Source organism: Ischnura elegans, chromosome 5, assembly GCF_921293095.1.
Source record: "Ischnura elegans chromosome 5, ioIscEleg1.1, whole genome shotgun sequence".
Taxonomy (NCBI): domain Eukaryota; kingdom Metazoa; phylum Arthropoda; class Insecta; order Odonata; family Coenagrionidae; genus Ischnura; species Ischnura elegans.
In genome coordinates this window covers 50724943-50742166 of record NC_060250.1, presented here as the reverse complement: position 1 = coordinate 50742166, position 17224 = coordinate 50724943, and the positions used below count along the sequence as shown (strand labels likewise).

Sequence of the window (17224 nt, the reverse complement as noted above, 5' to 3'; positions counted from 1 at the left end):
CTATATTGAAAAAGTGATTTCATTAACCTTCATTTGAATACAGCAAAACTTGACATGAAAAAATGCAGGGGCCAGACACACACACACAGCAAGATCAAGTTTACATGTTGGGTGGTGGTGGGGGAGGTGGCGGAGCCGACAGCTGAGGCCCTCCCATTTTTGGAGGAGGGGGTGGTATTGGGGTGAAGTTTGGTGGAGGTGGTGGCGGCATGGGAGGTGGTGGGATGGCCCTGTTTGGGGGAGGGGCGGGTATCATTGGTGGGGGTGGCATGGGTGGAGGCGGGAGGGTTGCAGGGGGCAGGGGTGTCCGTGGAGGAGGGGGTGCCGTTAACATTGTGCCCGGAGGGGGAGGATTCTTCTGTTTCGGATCCAGCTTGAAACTGAACTGTAAGAAGAACTGCTTGGTGTCACGGTTCCAGTGAGTCCAAAATTTGCCTTCACACTTGTCCACTTCCCGACTTGGTACCTGTAGGAAGAAAAATATGAAAATGTGTTCAACCACAAAAGGCAAGATGCTGTAAAAATATTCAAGGGGCACGCAAAGGATCCAGCAGGTTAAGGTGATGAAAAGTGTCCCCAGATATTTTGAAAAATAAAAAATATACACTTATAATGCATCAAAAATTATGTATTTCCCCCAAGTTTCAGGCCTTAACAATTGAAAATAACCCCAAAAAATTGAAACACAACTTTTTGTTTTTTAACCATATTTCCAGTTTTTATTTTTGAATAAATGTTTTCTTAATTTTAAAATGTAAATTCAATTGCATTCTAGCATCCTGATTTTTTTTCAAAACTTTTTGACTGAAAACTAAAATTTTACATATGCTTGAAATTTCTAAATTAAATTAAAAATTTTAGGAAACAATAGACAAGTCGAAAAAATATACGTATATAGTTACCCATACATCAAAGTATGATCATATTTTTTTCAGGTTTTTAAAAATTGTAGAACACAGTCAAAACCATGAATAACTGCTTTACCCCATATTCACATATTATATTGTAGCGTACCGTACAGAAAGTAATTTTTTTTCTTATTTTATGCCGAATGGGCATTTTTTGTATTTGCTCATGTTAGCATGATGACTCGAGCAGGGGTTAGTCATGGGGTCGGACATAGCATCCTGCGACGTGTGTATGTGAGAGAGTGAATGAGTCAGGTGTGTGGTGGCCGGTGTGTTGGCCCCAGTTATCTAGGACCAGCTAGTGACCCACTTATTTCCGGCCCCAGTGGAATCACCCTCCCTCCCCGCAAACAATTCCACCTGTGATTTTTCCCCTCCCGAGGAGTATAAATGCCCGTGAAGGGAAGGCATCGGGAGCATAATTGACTGGACGACTTAGGGGAAAGTATTGATGTGTGTGATCGCCATCATAGCTGAGAGCGGAGTATTTTTGGTGGCCAACGCTGGCATCAGCCCGGACGAGTTACGGCAGTGCCCCACGTTGGGCGCCATTTATATGACAGTGCCAATCGAGCCGCGAGTTGGGCGCCATTTTGGGGGGCAATGTAGCATACCGTACAGAAAAAAAATTACTTTCTGTACGGTACGCTACAATATATTCCATGTGGATATTATGGGCTCCATTTTATTCTCAGAACTATATGGTAAATAAATGCTACCCTCAATGAAATGTTGACCATTCATCTTCTGCAACCACATTTATCCAAGTTATTGTGCAAAGCAAACTAGCTTTAGTGTAACAGATGAGTAATTATGATAGCAAATTAATGATTGAGTCCTCACTTCATTTCTATTAACACATTAAATGCATGCTAAAATACAGACATTGTTTGCACATTGTGAGTTATAGAGTTGGCACCCAGCTGGCAAATGATTACACTGTAAAAAGCCCACCAAGCATTTTTAAATTCAGACACTGTGAAATGGGAAGGAATTAAGGAAAATAAATCTAAAGAGCTCATTTTCCAAGACCATGAGATGAAGACTGAAGAAATTTATGATCCAAACATCATGGAAATGCAACATGTGTAAGGAGTGAGTCCTTCACATATTTACTGTAGAAAGATCAACAGCCAATAAGAAGTTTTCCACGGTTCACAGAAAGAGTTAAACTGAAGTTAAGGCCCCAGGGTAACTTTACTTAAGCTGCCATTAAAAATGCAAACAGAGACAAAAGATAAAAATAAGGACACTTACCTTGAAAGCAATAGTTTCATATGGTTCTGCTGCAAACAGTAGATACTGCCATTTGCGATCAGGAGGTTCAACCTTTTGTTCATAAGCTGACATGAAACGATGTCGTGGGTTGATACCTTCTGCAATCTCTGTAATGAGATCAAAAACGGGATTTGGATAGTTGGCCAAAATTAGAAAAGGTGGAAAACAATAGGGAAATTGCATACTTTTTATAAACAGTATGCTGATATACTACAGTAAACACTTAGTACCGCAATACACTTTTTCCCCTTAAAATTCAGTTTGTACACTAGAAAATGACTCCCAAAAGTCTCCAGAGTTTCGCAGGCTAAAAAATACCGCCCCCACTAATCTTTGGCCGTGACGTCATAGTTCAGTAGGAGTCCAAGATCCAAGCCCAAACTGCAGGTTTGGAAGAGCCACGTTGCGTTTAAAGGAGAACATGGGTGAAGTAAGGAAAAATTACAAGTGGTGCATTGTTCCTCTGTGCAATAACACCCCAGAAAAAATTTTCGTCTGCATTCCCACGGAGGAAATTAGAAGAAAAGCCTCGATGCATGCCGTCTGTCGGGATGAGCGTTACTGAAAAATAAGAGTATAATAAACGGAATGATAAACCCGTGTGCTATGTGAGCGAAGATAACTATAATATAAATAATATTTCCATATTTCATTGACTGAATAACTTGAAACTGAGATTTTTCGATAATTCGGCCGCCGTAGAATAATTAAAACTCAACTTCACAACAAAAATCGAGATAGGTGTTTCTCGATGGTTACGATGGACTCAAATTATTTATGGCACATGTTCAATTTCAGTTATGGAAGGACATAGAAAATCCCATGATGTTTAAAATCAAGGGAGGAAATATGAAAATATAGAGCAACGTTGATCCTCATGCATTCGAGTGCCAGCCAAGAAGACAGCGTTTTCTTCTACTGTCGGCATCAAAATGATGTGCCGCTGTACTTTGCAAATTTATATCCTGGCATCACTGCATGCTATGATAATGAACTATACGTCATTTTAAAGGAAATTTTATCCTAAATTCTGATTTATTTTATTACAAAAAATTGAAAAATGTAGACACGGCCAATGCAATAAATGACTCCGCGCACCAAAAAATTAGCCGTCTTGTCAACTTCATGAACTTTGCAACTCAACCTAAGGAAAACTACTACGTCTACAGCATTCATCTTCCACATTAATTTACACTCATCAGTGTGGATTAATAAAATGGCTTTTGGGTATTTTTAGAACTTATATTTTGTTATAAATTAATGAAAATATTTAAACATTATCTTGTCCCATAGTTTACCCCAAAAGATAAAGGAAGTAGTGGATGGAAAAAGAATGGAATCCAGAGGTGGTCACAAAAAATGAATCGCAGCATTCTTTGATTTTATTCTACGCCGGCTTGCTTTTCAGAAAAAGTAGAGTCACTAGAGGAATGTTCCGCGGCCCTTGATTTGGAAACTGTGGAGATAGAGGAAGACGTGTGGATCAGTAATTTCCATTTAGTTGGTTGTCAGGATAAACCAAGGATCCATTTAAAGGTTGTCAGGCCATCATATAAAGATAGGACTGATGTGCACCACAGGGGAAATGGGGTGTTTGAGGGAAAGTCAAACCCAAAGTTGCCCAAAGAATGTGCAGTTCTATGTTGCTCTTTCCCCAGTTAAAACCAAATAGAAATTGGATTGGGATGATATTTTCACCACGGGTTCCAGTGATAGTGAGAGTGCAGGTGATCATGGTCATCGTCGAAGGTCATCCCTCTAGGATATCCGATATGGAATTTTTAAGTAACAACCGATCGCAATGACGATGAGCTCGCCTTTAGAGTAGGTTTCAGATATATCGTGAGAAAAGCTCCCAAAATGTATTAAAGACTCTTGTTTAGAAAACGTTCACATTTTAATGCTAATTCAGGAAGGATTTCATTACAAAAGTAACTTATTAACACCTGAAGACGTTGTGTTTATTATATTGATCGAAGTGCGATTGACCGATTCTTTCTGCAGAATAGGAAGTGGCTTCGGGGTTTTGAGTCACAAGATGGTAGATTGTGTTGGAAGTTCGTCTATATTATCGCTACTAAATTGAAACATTAATAGTCTGGCTTCCTCAGAGCTTCCTGTTGCCCTCCAGGCAAGATATTTTTAAGTTTAAAGTATCATCGATAGCGTCGAGGTGGAAATAAGTTCACCATAAGACTCTCTACCGGACTGCTAAAAGAATACACATTTCACATGAGTATATGCTTTCGCCAATATTATACCCAAGTCTCACTTCGTTATGAACTATAAAACATTTCAGATGCACATCAGCTACCTTTCTATTTCTCGGCATCGACTTTCCGCGCCGACGAAGTCTACAGTTTCACTAAAATACCCTGTTATCATGATGCAATCAGTAACAGGAAGCTTGCTAGGATCAGCCTAAGAATAACCATATTCCTTCATCTTTACGCAATGTATCGCTTTTCAATGGAGGAGAAATAGATCAAATAATAGCCCTGAAGTCACAATGAACAACTCCGATACGTCTGCACTTCAATAAATGAATCATAACCACGCCGTCGCATGTATTCAATTCAAGTACTATGGCCGTGCCGCCATGCCTCCTTGTACTGAACTATGACGTCACTCTTCTACCAGCCAATCATCGGGCATTTTCGCTTCTCAATTGCATTTGAAAATTCTCGTGAACTTTGATGCATTTAATATCGCAAACCACGTCATAAAATAATGAAAAAACTTTCACCGAGGTATGCAAGCATATATTTTTATATAATTTTGGGGCTATTGATTATATCTGAAATATATGCAAGTTCCCTATTAAGCATGGAATGAAGTAACTGAAGAGGGGAAACATTTATGACTATTTCAAAACAGAAAATATGAGGGAGGAAAAAATTTGACCAGCTTTTCCCAAATATGAATGGCTAAAAATAAATCTAAACTAATCAACTACAGTAAATAAAAATATATAAAGCACGTTTATGCAAGGCATTTTTCCTAATCGAGTTCTATCTAGTGCGCCACAAGTCATAAATATTAATGCTGTTCCCTAAGGGCTATTTTCACGAGATTTTGAGTGTCTGTCAATCATCTGTCTAGCATTACGTTATTTGCCCCATTTGTGGACATACTTGGACCCTAAATAAAACATTTTTTAGTGGTTAACTCACAAATAAGCCAACAACTGAATGCATAAAATTTTGACTTTATTAACTGCTTTATAAGATCCCGATGTCAAAAATTTCCAAGAATAAAAACATAAAAATTAGAAAATTCATTGACAAAAATCTGTGTATACTTCCACATCAAAAGTTATTAAAATCAGTACGGCCGCTCTTGATTAATAAATGGTATAACTAAACTGTTAATATATTATTAGGAGGTACGAAATTTGCCAGGTCAGCCAGTATCATATCTCTCCAATATTGTGTCGTAACATTTTCAAATTAAGGTTCCTTATCATTATGCTGTCATCATCAGAAAAACAAACAGAATCATAAAAAAACAACAACTCCGACACGGTACACACCTTTTTTTACAGATCTTAAACTCTATATTTTAAAAAAATATTCCTTTTGCAGTTTTTACATATTTTATACATGCAAATACATATTTTATAGCAAGATATTATCTCCTGTATACTTTTTCACTTATAGTGCAATGTGTATTTATTTAATGTGGTTTACAAGAAAGATTAGGAATATTAATCACACATGATCTTTTTTATTTTTAGAGTTAATTGATGCCAACATGTAACTTTTTTTGGCTGGTTGCCTAATTTTGGACTAATTCAAGGAATACATATTGCATTTATTAAGACCGTTTTACACGGGGCACGTACTTGCACAATCTGATGTGTGTAGGCAAAATTGCATCGTGTAAAGCAGTGAATTGCTAGAACACATGCGGGAATGTGTGGACGTGAGATGGCAAAATAGCCCTTGTTCTAATTTCGTTCATGCATTCGCGGAATTCCACACCATTTTAGAAATTAATGTAGTTCTAACCTGCGCATTCCGTGTCCCGTGTAAAACGGCCTTTACGAAAATTAATAAAATTCTTTTAATCTCCTTTCTGTCATATTTATTCATTCATGAATGAATTTCATTTGCTATGATTACATGAGTGGCATCATTCATTTGGATCAAATGATGTTTTACTCACCGGGATAGTCAATTTGAAACAGAAGACTTTGCTGTGCAGTTTCTGGTTCTCTTTGCTTAGTCACACGGTAACCAGGTCGTCCAATCTTAACAAACTTTTTTGGCTCAACCCTTGGCTTCTCAGGTGCGGGCTGAAAAATCATCAAAACACTTTTAATTGAAGAAATAAATTATTTAACAAAATGATAAGAAAGCTAGTGTAAGAGGACTTAATAGAATAATTTAACTAACTTGCATGTTTTTCCCAAACACAGAAATTATGGTCTATGATATTCTCTGACAAAAATCTAAACTGAGAAATATCATATCATGAATGTACATTTTATATTAAATGACAAGTAACAATCATTTCTTTGTAAGTAATGAAATTCCTTTGAAAGTCCTTAGTTAAGTTATGAAAAAGGATTTATTTGGAAATCCAGCAAAGGTCACATGGGAGAGGTATACAGGTCAAAAGATGGGGGCATGCCTGAAACTATTCTCAGTTCAGAAATATCCCTAATTTGTTGAAAGAATACACTGAATCAACTTGTGACAATGAAGTCAATAATCTACAGCTAAGGGAAAAAACCCTGTATTATTCTTCATACAGGATAATTTTACACTTCTACATGAACAACAAATTTGGTTTCCCCAGTGGGAGCCCACATTGCCTTCATAATGGCAACTGGATACCATCCTCTCCCTTTCACTTCTATGCTAACCCCACAAGTGTCACCAGGCTCTGATTGCGGTGGTGCCTCATTCTCTTTTTCATTCCTTTGTCTTTTCACCTCTATAAAAGTAAGGATTAAAGTCTCAGACTTTGCTTCAGCCTTGAGTGAGTAAACCCACAGGCCATTACCCTAGGGTACAATTCCAACCTACTTTGTCAACAACCTAATTTGATTAATTACACATCTAACTCAAGTAGCAATGTGTTTCTTGTCAGTCACAGCAAATGGCCATCGGCTAAAATACAGATGAAGAGGAACGCATTTGTGTATTACCTTCACCTAATGAGGTGGCGAAAGTTAAAAGAACATTCTATGTAATGTGGAGTAAATTTCCAAAGAAAAAAAAAACGTGGAAAATGGTAGGGTGTTAGAATGGCTGAGTTGAGATCGAACTAGGCTATTTTGAAGCTTTGTTAGGTTGTACCAAGTAATCAAGATTTAAATAAGACTTGTGTCCATCTGAAAAAACTATACATTGCAAATGCTTTTGTTGGAATGTGCACTCTCATAGGTATTACCGTGATAATCAGAATCAAGAAGGTGGGGATCCCATTTCTCCTCAATTTTAATTAGAATCCATAACCTGCATCAGAGTAATGTCGTACTGTGTATGCGAAGTGCAAGAGCATGCTTAGAATTGGTAATGATCCCTTGGAATGCGTGGATGAAGAAACCAAAATCAGGGTAGTTTGTATCTCCCACCAACTTCCCAACTCATGAACATTTATATTAACAGGATATGGCCTGCTACCCGATTCCATAGAGGAAGTAGCCCTGCTAAGACTTTGTCATTGCCATTGATACTTTCCTAAGTAATAAATTCGGATCAGTGATTTCTAACGGTGGATCGGGAGGCCAATTGGTAACGCAGATCAAGGAATTTTTGCTTGGATGGTTCGATTCGTCAAGTAAGAATATTCCAGATTCTAATTAGTCTGCTCCCAGCTCAACTGGGAAGAAAAAAATAATTCTGCAATAGAGCTGACTAAATGAAACCTGATTAACATCCTTCAAATATTATGATCCATTCTCTGGATGATCAATCAAATGAAAGGAGTCAAGTGCTCTGTCAAAGTTATCAGTTGATACAACTGGAGTTAAAAGACACCTTGTAGCCAATAATCATGGCATTCGTATGAAATAAATAAGTATATTCTATAGCACACAAGCGAAATGCTTGCACTGTGACGAGTGAATCAACATGAACATGGAGGACTTTAAACATCACTAAAAAGTTTTGCGAATTAGTTAAATGAAATCACGGAGAGATAATTAAAAATGGCATGAATAACATTTACTGAATTAAAAATAAAAGCTAATACCTGGGCAGGCGATTCCTTTGCCTCTTTCGCTGCTCTTCTGGCAAGGTTGGCCTGATGCTTTTTACCCTGAGTGTGGGCAAGATAACTTCCTTCATTATTATGAAGAGTAAGGCAAAGCTTGCATTCATAAGAACCTGTAAAACGAAAACATAACCGTGATATTCGGCAGCCAAAAACCAATACACAGTGTCTGAACAACAACTATCATGCGGTACAAACCTAAATGATTTTTCATAAAATAAGGATCCTTATTTAAATCAATTGTTTCCAATGCCAATTGCCGTAACCTCTCCCTTCGGTCTCTATTTGTTTCAGACCATGATGCCACTCCACCCCCACCGGTTTTTCCACCCGGTCTGTTTTGAAAATCCATTCCGAAAGAACCCTATTACACCTGTAAACAAAGAGATCAGTATACCTTACCACACACAAACAAAACTACTGGTTTTACCACTAACAAATTGTTTTGAATTCATAAAAGTGAGGAAGTACATACAAGGTTAAATATATTCCACGAAGTTACACAACAATATACAAACACTTACCCAGTCGAGTCGATTGAACGAAGTTGTTTTATGAGCACATCTGAACATGGCGGATGGCGTAAAGCAAATTCGCATCGATAACTATTTGCGGGAAATTTGAATGGCTACAATTCGGTGTCAAAAAAACACGTAGTCCTAACTTGAAAAATTCCGCGCGGAAAAATATAATTTATAGTTAATGCTAAATTTTATATGTGAGTGAAGAATATTTACCACCTACTTACCAATCTATACAATAAAATTAATTGTTTCTTGGCTTCAATTTTACCAAAGTTAATAATGCATGCACTACAGACAGCATCCAGAACAAAAGTCAGTTTAGAGTTTTCAGCATCTCAATATAGAGGTGATTCAGGAATATGAACGGCCCCTTGTACCCTGAAAATACCAATTTCACAGTGTATTCCATCAAATTGTTTACCAAAATACCCAGAGAAAGTAAAGATCAGGTCATACTCTTCTGGATATGACTCTTTGATACTGAATCTAGTTTTTTCAGAACCATATTTTTTCTACATTATCAAAATAGAGTTAAATTTCTATATGGTAATCTAAAAATTTACCAAATTTATATCCCATTCATATTTAATCCCTGCTGGTAAAATTCCTGCATGGAGCTAATTGTATCCCCTGAATGGAAGCTGGTATATCTCCATATTTGTTTTCTACACAAGAAGCAAGGATTCCATCAAGGGGAATTTTGAATGAATGTAGGGAATAGAAATGTCTGAACCTTCCACACTAAATTCAAGCGGGTATCACCCGCTTGAATTCAAATTTGTCAAGACAAACTTTTTCACATGAAATATGAAACCAATAGACAAATAATGTGATATTCATATTCTGCAACTTTCATCTCACTGGGAACTGAATTTGTTTAAAAAAATATGCTAGCGAATTTCCATCCCAATCCCATAGAAAATGCTGGAATAGTCTATGTGGGAGCCCATGTACAAGGAGGAAAGGAGAGCCCAAAATATTGTAAATTGTATGTATTTGTATTTTTCATATAGTTTTGATATTGTGCATAATGTTTTTTATTTATATTGTAACCGATGCCGCTTGGCACGGTTCATGGGCATTCAAATCAGCGTTCACGTGGTAGGGAAGGCTAACGTAATTTTGTGTGTGAATGTGTGTGAGGATGCAGTGAAGCGTGAATGAACCCAAGTGCAGTGTATTTCCCCCCCCCCCCCTTCCCACGATTCTTCCGCCCATTTCTCGGGAATGGAATTTTCTGTGGGAACGTGACTAGTACCAGGTTCACCTCATCCCCCTTCAAGAAAACAACACCTGCACGCAGCGATCGGAGGGTGATACAATTCGCCACCCCCACCCTCCACAAACTTTGGCAAAACCCCCCCCCAATGGACGAGTCCGAGAAAAACCCGCCACTCCGGGTTTCCCCATCAACCCCAACCCCAGAAAGTTGACCGAGCGGGGTTATAAAAGCCGAGTACAGCCGGCTAGAGAAGTATTATTCGGCATGGAGAGGCAGCCGGAGGCTATGTTAGTCAGTAGAGGCGCATACCTGTAGTCCCGTGGAAGAGAGAGGAAGATAAGCGAGGCGTGGAGATTGACAGTAAGGTGAAGGACGGCGACAGTGAGGAAAGAGAAGATGCACGGAAGATTTCCCGCACGCAAAAAAGAGGAAAGTGTCTCCACGACGCCCGAGTTCAGAGATTCTCTCAGCCCACAGTGAAGTAGACGCAGCGACCCTGACCGGAAACAACTAAGGAAGCCATCTCCATCCACGACACAGAGAGCCGATAAGTACTCTTGTCACCCTACATACTGCAACTCCCCTTGAATTCAGAAGATCTCCGAAGAGCCCCATTTCGCCCATTCAAGACCAGAAGAATCATGAAAATATTCCCTTGCAATTTTTTTATTTTTTTGCCCTCCCCTTTTCCCCGTGTGTGAGGGAATAATTGTAGTATTTAGGACAGAGTGTTTAAATTGATATTGGCGTTGTTCATAATTCAACTGTTTCATTATTGCATTCACGCCGAACATTTGTTAAAAGCAGAGTTTTTGCCTAATTGTTCTTTTATTGGTTGATAATTGTTTTGATTATTATTTCACTGGCCAGTAGCAGTAGTTTTTCTTTTAGGTTAAAACAACGATCAATTTATGTGTTTTATTGTATATTTCAAGATTGATTTGTGTATTAAATGTTTTGTTGAACTCTTAACTTGCAGCGTAAGCCTTCGTTATTTTGTGCACAACAGCCCTCAATCAGCAATAGAAACCGACCCCACACCCACTTTCTTCTTTGTTCCCCCATTTCCCCTTTCTCCCGACCTAAGACACGCCCGTCTGGGGCAAATTAACCTCCAAAAAAACCCTCCCACATCCCACACCCAACAAGACGGGTTACAATATGAAGTGTAAAACATGAAATATTATTGACAAAGCAATGCATAATTCATATGCTTATGTTGACTGAATTAATTGAATTGAATTAGTTATACCTAAATCATCAGAGAATAACGAAATCTTAGCATGAAATTAGCAGTACAAGATAATTTAAGTGCACTTTGGAAAGTTAATCTTCATGCCCTTACGTCGACAGTGCCCCAGGAGCATTTGATTTCCTGTGTACCTGCATTACAATTGCATTATTGTTGAAGGTATTCAACTAGATAAGATTGGTTTATATGGAACTTATCATGAATTACCATAGGCTTGCCTAGGACCCTGCTCTAGTATCAAAAGCCAGTCTTTCACAAAGTGTTGTACTGGACAATAATTGAATCCTAAAGATGCCCATGCACCCTGAAGTATCTCCCTTCAGATACGAATAGGCCTTAGCAATTTAACCAAAAGGTTGGTTTGGATAGGTGAGGGTAGAGCTCACCCCAGACTTAACCACAGGCATGTGAATATCACCCATCCAGAGAATGGGGACCAGTTTATTTCCCTGGTCCTCCTCCCGCTTGGAGGATATAAGTATTTGGGGGTGTCTTCCCCCTTTGATCACCAACTAAGTGCTCTATCCACTGATGGTGTTTACCTAAGGAGGTTGCAAATATCTGGAGGTGCTGTATTCGAGTTAGTGGTCAGAATTCCGTCATCTTGGTTTGACAATTTTCGGACTTATTGTTAGTCTCAAACAGTGTATGTATATAATCAAGTATTCTATTCCTAATATCACCTCTAATTTATAAAATGAAAATGCAACTGTTACTTCTTGATCGTCCTCGGAGTTTTCCGATCGTTCAACATACAAGTGTGTATATTTAACTGTCCATATAGTCACATTGTGGTGATAATATATCGTCGTGAACATACTTTCGTACTATTATTGTGACTAGTCCGCTATCGTAATATTTCCATTGGCTGTAATCTTATTAACAATTACCAGTAGAAGTGCAGGGGAATGGATATTTTATGCTTGTAAAATGTTATTTTTGACTAAGCTAGTTGCACAGCGGAACCATAGTGATTGACAATAAATTTTCTTTGGGAAAAGATATCCGAGGCATATTTTCACGAAGCCTTCCCATAATGATAGAAAAAAAGTTTACAGTGTTCGTTTGCGATAGTTTATTTAAACGTAACAATGATCATGACCAAATATTTCACCAAATAGTTAGTATTGACTCTAATGGGATTATCAATGTTTTGGTCAAAGTAGGCGTGGCTAACCTAACCAAGTAACCCCATTCCTGCCACACTCCGCTCAACGCGCTGAACCAGTGGTGCCCCCTCCAGTATATTTACAGCGGGACTTAGGCCGTACCCTCCAAAATCTGGGAGCAGCTACCCTGATCTCTCATCTTACATTAACCCTCTTTGAATTAGGAACCGCAGTCATTCTATTGTTCATTCAGTCAGTTTTGGAGATAAATATTTGTTACTTTCTCAAAAAATACAAACTAAGAATGGAATCCTTTGTTTTTTGAGCATCATTTACAATTTTTAAAACAGAATTCTATGATAAATATTAACTTATATCTTGATTTCAATATAAACCTCTCAACATGGAAATTGTTGCTACATTAAATGCATTAATATTGATGGTAAAACTTCGTTCGAACTTTGACAATTATCAGAATGAAACGAGGAATTCAAAGTCTGCAATTTACGTGCAAGCAACGATTACTCATATATCTGATTCATTTAAACAAAGCATGATTGATCGCGAACCAATGCTGATGGTAGGGTTATAAACCCCTAAAGGAGGGAGCCCAACTACCATCGTAGTCCGAGATAATGCGGAGTCCTCGCCAGGAAGGGTCGAAAAAGGTTGCTGCTGAGAGTGTGTGATTATCCACGAGACCCTTCTTAATGAATGTCCTGCAAAAATGCTCGGTACAGAGGGGACGGAAGAATCTCTCGGGGCTCAGGCCAGCAGTCATGCTAAGGTGAGAACTCCACCGTCTCAAAAGGGTTAATGTAGCTCTGAGCGCAACCAGTGGCACCTACCGGCCAACCACCAGAATGGGCCCTGGGCCACCCACGTCATACATCCGGCGCTGATCATCGCTATATGAGCCCACAGTCAAGGGATTGATAATGCCAGAAAATGGAGGATTCTCCATAGGTATATGATGTCACCCACTGAGAATTTTATTGGGTTCACTAAAGTTTCCACTTACGTCACTGATGGCAGGGCAATCTGAATTTAACGGAGAGAGAGGTTATAATTGAGGCTGTTAACTGAAATTTTTATGGATGATGATGCAATCCTTCAAATTTATAGCTTTTCATAACCACTCCTGGTGCTTGCAAATAATGAGAATCAATGTTTTGCTTTGCCGTCATCACCGTGCTGCAAAAATTTTCGAAAACTGATTAAAATGCACCTAGAGAAGAGACAAAAATCAATCTTCTTCTATTACTACAACAGACTAAGGCCTCCTCTGTGTACTTCCCTTTGATTGTACAAAGTAGCATTGCAAAAAATTAGGCTTTTCGGGATAAATTTATTTGGAAATGAAATATATTTATTTTCATAATCATTCTCAATTTTTATATGAAACTGCCATTATTTATAGGAGGTAATGTAATACTAAAGACTTCCTACTGAAATGAAATCATCAATTAAACGTTAAGCTCATGACCTTCACAAAAATAAGGGGAGAAAACTCTTTGAAATTTGAAAATGCTTGGAAAGAAACAAATTGAGAAATTCCAAAAATGTTTTTCCATGATAAACAATGTAAATAACCTTTATCTCTGTATACATATGTATATGTGTGTCTACTTCCATTCCACTGAGGAGTCAGCTTGTGAGTGGGGTAATAGTATTCTCAATAGCCAAGGACATATCTGGAGTTCAATAGATTATTGTATCTATGGTTGTTACTAAAATATATAAAACTTTCATGTGACATATACCAAATATATTTGTTTGTGCTTGTGCATTTTTTATGAACTGAAGTAATAGTTATTGCTAATGATGAAACAAAGTTCTTCTTGAACGTTACGCATAGTGCATATTTCATTTTCTTGTTTTTTACTATAAATCCTTTTGATAAATTATAATTGTGACCCAGGTTGAATTAAGTTAAACTACAAAATTAATTTCTACTGAGATCTTTAACTTAAACTACATCTACCAATAAAAATTAAAACTGATTCACCCAGTGTAGAAGACTTTTTTTTATTCTTTATAACATTCATGGTTTATTTTACAAAACTTTTCAACTGCCCAACTTATTTCGAGACAGTTAGAAATAATATATTTGGACTGAAAATAACGCATCACAATGGAGAAATGGTAAGTTTGGGATCACTTCAAAGGTGAAAACAATTCCTTACAAGAAAAAATACTCAAAAGTTCAAATGGGCTTGACCAAACCCACAAGTTCCACTACTAACTCAAATAAGTATGAAAATAACTAAATAAACAACATCCACTCTGGGCGGGAGAATTTAAAATAAGGGAGGATGTTGTAAACCTCAACAAATAAAAAGTACTTTTTTCTGATAAATTCAAAACTAAACTAAAATAATGACCACAACTTTTTGGCCATGATCCCAACCTTGTTCCTTGACTGTCTACAAACAAATGTTTGAGAAACGTGAACAGGACCCGTTGATCAAATATAAGGCCTTGTTGCATTAACATACTGGAAACTACAAGGTAACCTGTATATTTCATAGGTAACAACACATCCCTTTCAATTTTTAACACTCCCTGCCCAAAGAGCCACTAAAAACGCAGTGTAATCATTCACTGATTATTTTCAAGTGTTAAAACTGTCAACAATAACAAACTTCCATTTAGGAATATGTATACAAGTGTATATTATAAACCTATTCATATATTTACACACTAGGCAAGTATTAAAGTTATCTCTATTCTCCAACCATTAACATTTCCCTAATTGAGATGCCAAGTAATATCAACTGTAAATGGTGAATAGTTATAATTATTTATCTTTTCAAAAGATGATCACTCACACAGCCGCTTGCATCCTCCCAAATCTTGAAAAAAATCTATATTTTGTGCATTTCCGGGAAGACAATGGTTTTTTTTTGATTTCTCACGTAAAAGAAATAAACATTCAAACAACTTCAAGTACAACAGTTCTTTTCACATTCCTTAACAAAGGGGAGTGGTGATAAAATAAGAACAAGTAAATGGAAATAATAAAATGAGCTTTTTTTCAATCATTTAATATTTTTATTGTTGACTAAGGGCAGTGGGGAGGGTGGTGTCCTTTGCTCAGGCTAGTGCGTGATGCATCCGGCAACTAGGCCTGTCATTACTGGCCTCCAGGCTCGGAACCAGCCGGTGCCCCAGGCCACACTGCCATTAACGCTGGAGGCCATCCCTCCATTCACCCACGGTCTTCAGGCAAGTGCCTTCCATTCGATCGTCCTCTTGATTGTTCCACAGGAGGGGGGGGGGGTGTTGTTGTTGCAGTTGACACGCAGTAATTGATGACATGGGAGATGTATTTTTTTATACTGTCACTTGTAGGGGCGACGACGATTGCAAAACAAGATCTTGGGATGTACGCCACCAACATCGAGATTCGATTTGAACAAAATAAATATCTGCGAGAGTAGGAGATCTATCTCCCCAGTGTGTCTCTCTTCCTCTCACTTTTTCTCATCAATGCATTAAGCGGGGAAAAAAAAGCAGCGACAAGGAGAAGAAAAAAAATGCACTTTGAAATACACAAAAAAAAGTGGACGTGCTACATGATGAAGGATTAAATTGCTTCCAGAAATGTTTAGCCAATTTCTGTCACAAGTCAGAAATGATTAAAAAAAAAAGAAGACCGAAACATGTTAAAGAGAACATTTGAAGAAAGAAACACAGGAAAAATTATCACGAGCAACATAAACATAACTGGTAATGTTTTCATGAGAACTCTGCATTGCTACCGACAGAAACGCAATACTTAGTTTCCCTTGCATGACTTGGTTAATTTCATTATGAAGGCCAGCAATCGAGTCTCATTCTTGACTTGATTTAAAAAAATTACATTACTTCCAAGTGTTCTCAGGCTTAGCAGGAACTGGAACAGAGAAATAAAGCTAAGGTTAGATGCTGCTTTTGTTCCAAATGTTATAACATAAATTTTTTTAAACAAATACAATGAGTTTGCATTAGTTACTGATTTTAAACAAGAAGGCAGCCACTTTCTGCACACACACAGTGGCATTTATGGAAAAAGTCTTGACTTTTCTTCAAGTTTCTGGAAGAAAATCACGAGACAGTTGGCTTGCTTGAAGAAAGCATTAAAAAAAAAAAGAACAGTGTCATAGGTATTAGGAACCAAGAACAGTGTTAGTTACAGAATGTTGATAGCAACAGAGAAGGATAAAATTGAAAAGGGAAAGCACAAATAAAAGAGAAGTAATAAAATAACCCAATTTGCAGTCAAGATGAAGTAGATGGTATTTCATAGAAGCAGAGCACATAGCAACAAGCATGACAGCAGTCTATCAAGACTTTCGAACTCTTTCAACATTGGACGCTGCTCAAATCTACGTTTCCCTATCTTTGTGCTTTGAACATTTTAAAATTCATTTAAAGTTTCTTGTCCTTGCATTTTGTGGTCTCAGATTCCTCACTTGCCCTAACTGGTATTAAACTTGAGGGCTCACATCTTGGTAGCTGTTCAATACCTTTCCTTCACCTGTTCGGGAACTGAGGACGAAGGAGATAATTCAAATTAACAAAATATAAAAATGCATAAAGTGAAAAAAATCCTAGTGCCATTGATTTGAGCAAAAAATCAGTTGTTCACATAAAATGGCAAACTAAGACTTGATACGGAAAGTATTACTATTGTTAACCATTCATCAATACTAATGAACAAT

At 37.7% G+C, this 17224-nt stretch overlaps 2 protein-coding genes across 5 annotated transcripts in view; both read right to left on the bottom strand.

Annotated features, from left to right (window-relative positions):
- Nucleotide 1: 1 nt before the first annotated feature.
- On the bottom strand, nt 2-8994 carry LOC124158871 (splicing factor 3A subunit 2). Its single transcript, XM_046534266.1, has 6 exons — nt 8936-8994; nt 8610-8784; nt 8391-8524; nt 6354-6483; nt 2166-2293; nt 2-466 (listed from the first exon to the last, which is right to left on the bottom strand). The coding sequence occupies exons 2-6, from the start codon at nt 8761-8763 to the stop codon at nt 101-103; spliced, it is 912 nt and encodes a 303-aa protein (XP_046390222.1). The 5' UTR covers nt 8764-8784; nt 8936-8994; the 3' UTR covers nt 2-100.
- Nucleotides 8995-14521: 5527 nt separating this feature from the next.
- Nucleotides 14522-17224, bottom strand: part of LOC124158868 (calcium-transporting ATPase sarcoplasmic/endoplasmic reticulum type) — a 101110-nt gene continuing 98407 nt past the window's right edge. For 2 of the 4 annotated variants that reach the window (XR_006864881.1, XM_046534265.1), the window contains one exon: nt 14522-17051. Coding sequence is in view for 2 of the 4 variants with exons in the window: in XM_046534265.1 (XP_046390221.1) it covers nt 17023-17051 (29 nt within the window). In the remaining 2 variants the exon portion in view is untranslated. The remainder of the gene's footprint in view (nt 17052-17224) is intronic. The other 2 variants (XR_006864882.1, XM_046534264.1) reach the window with 1 other exon arrangement.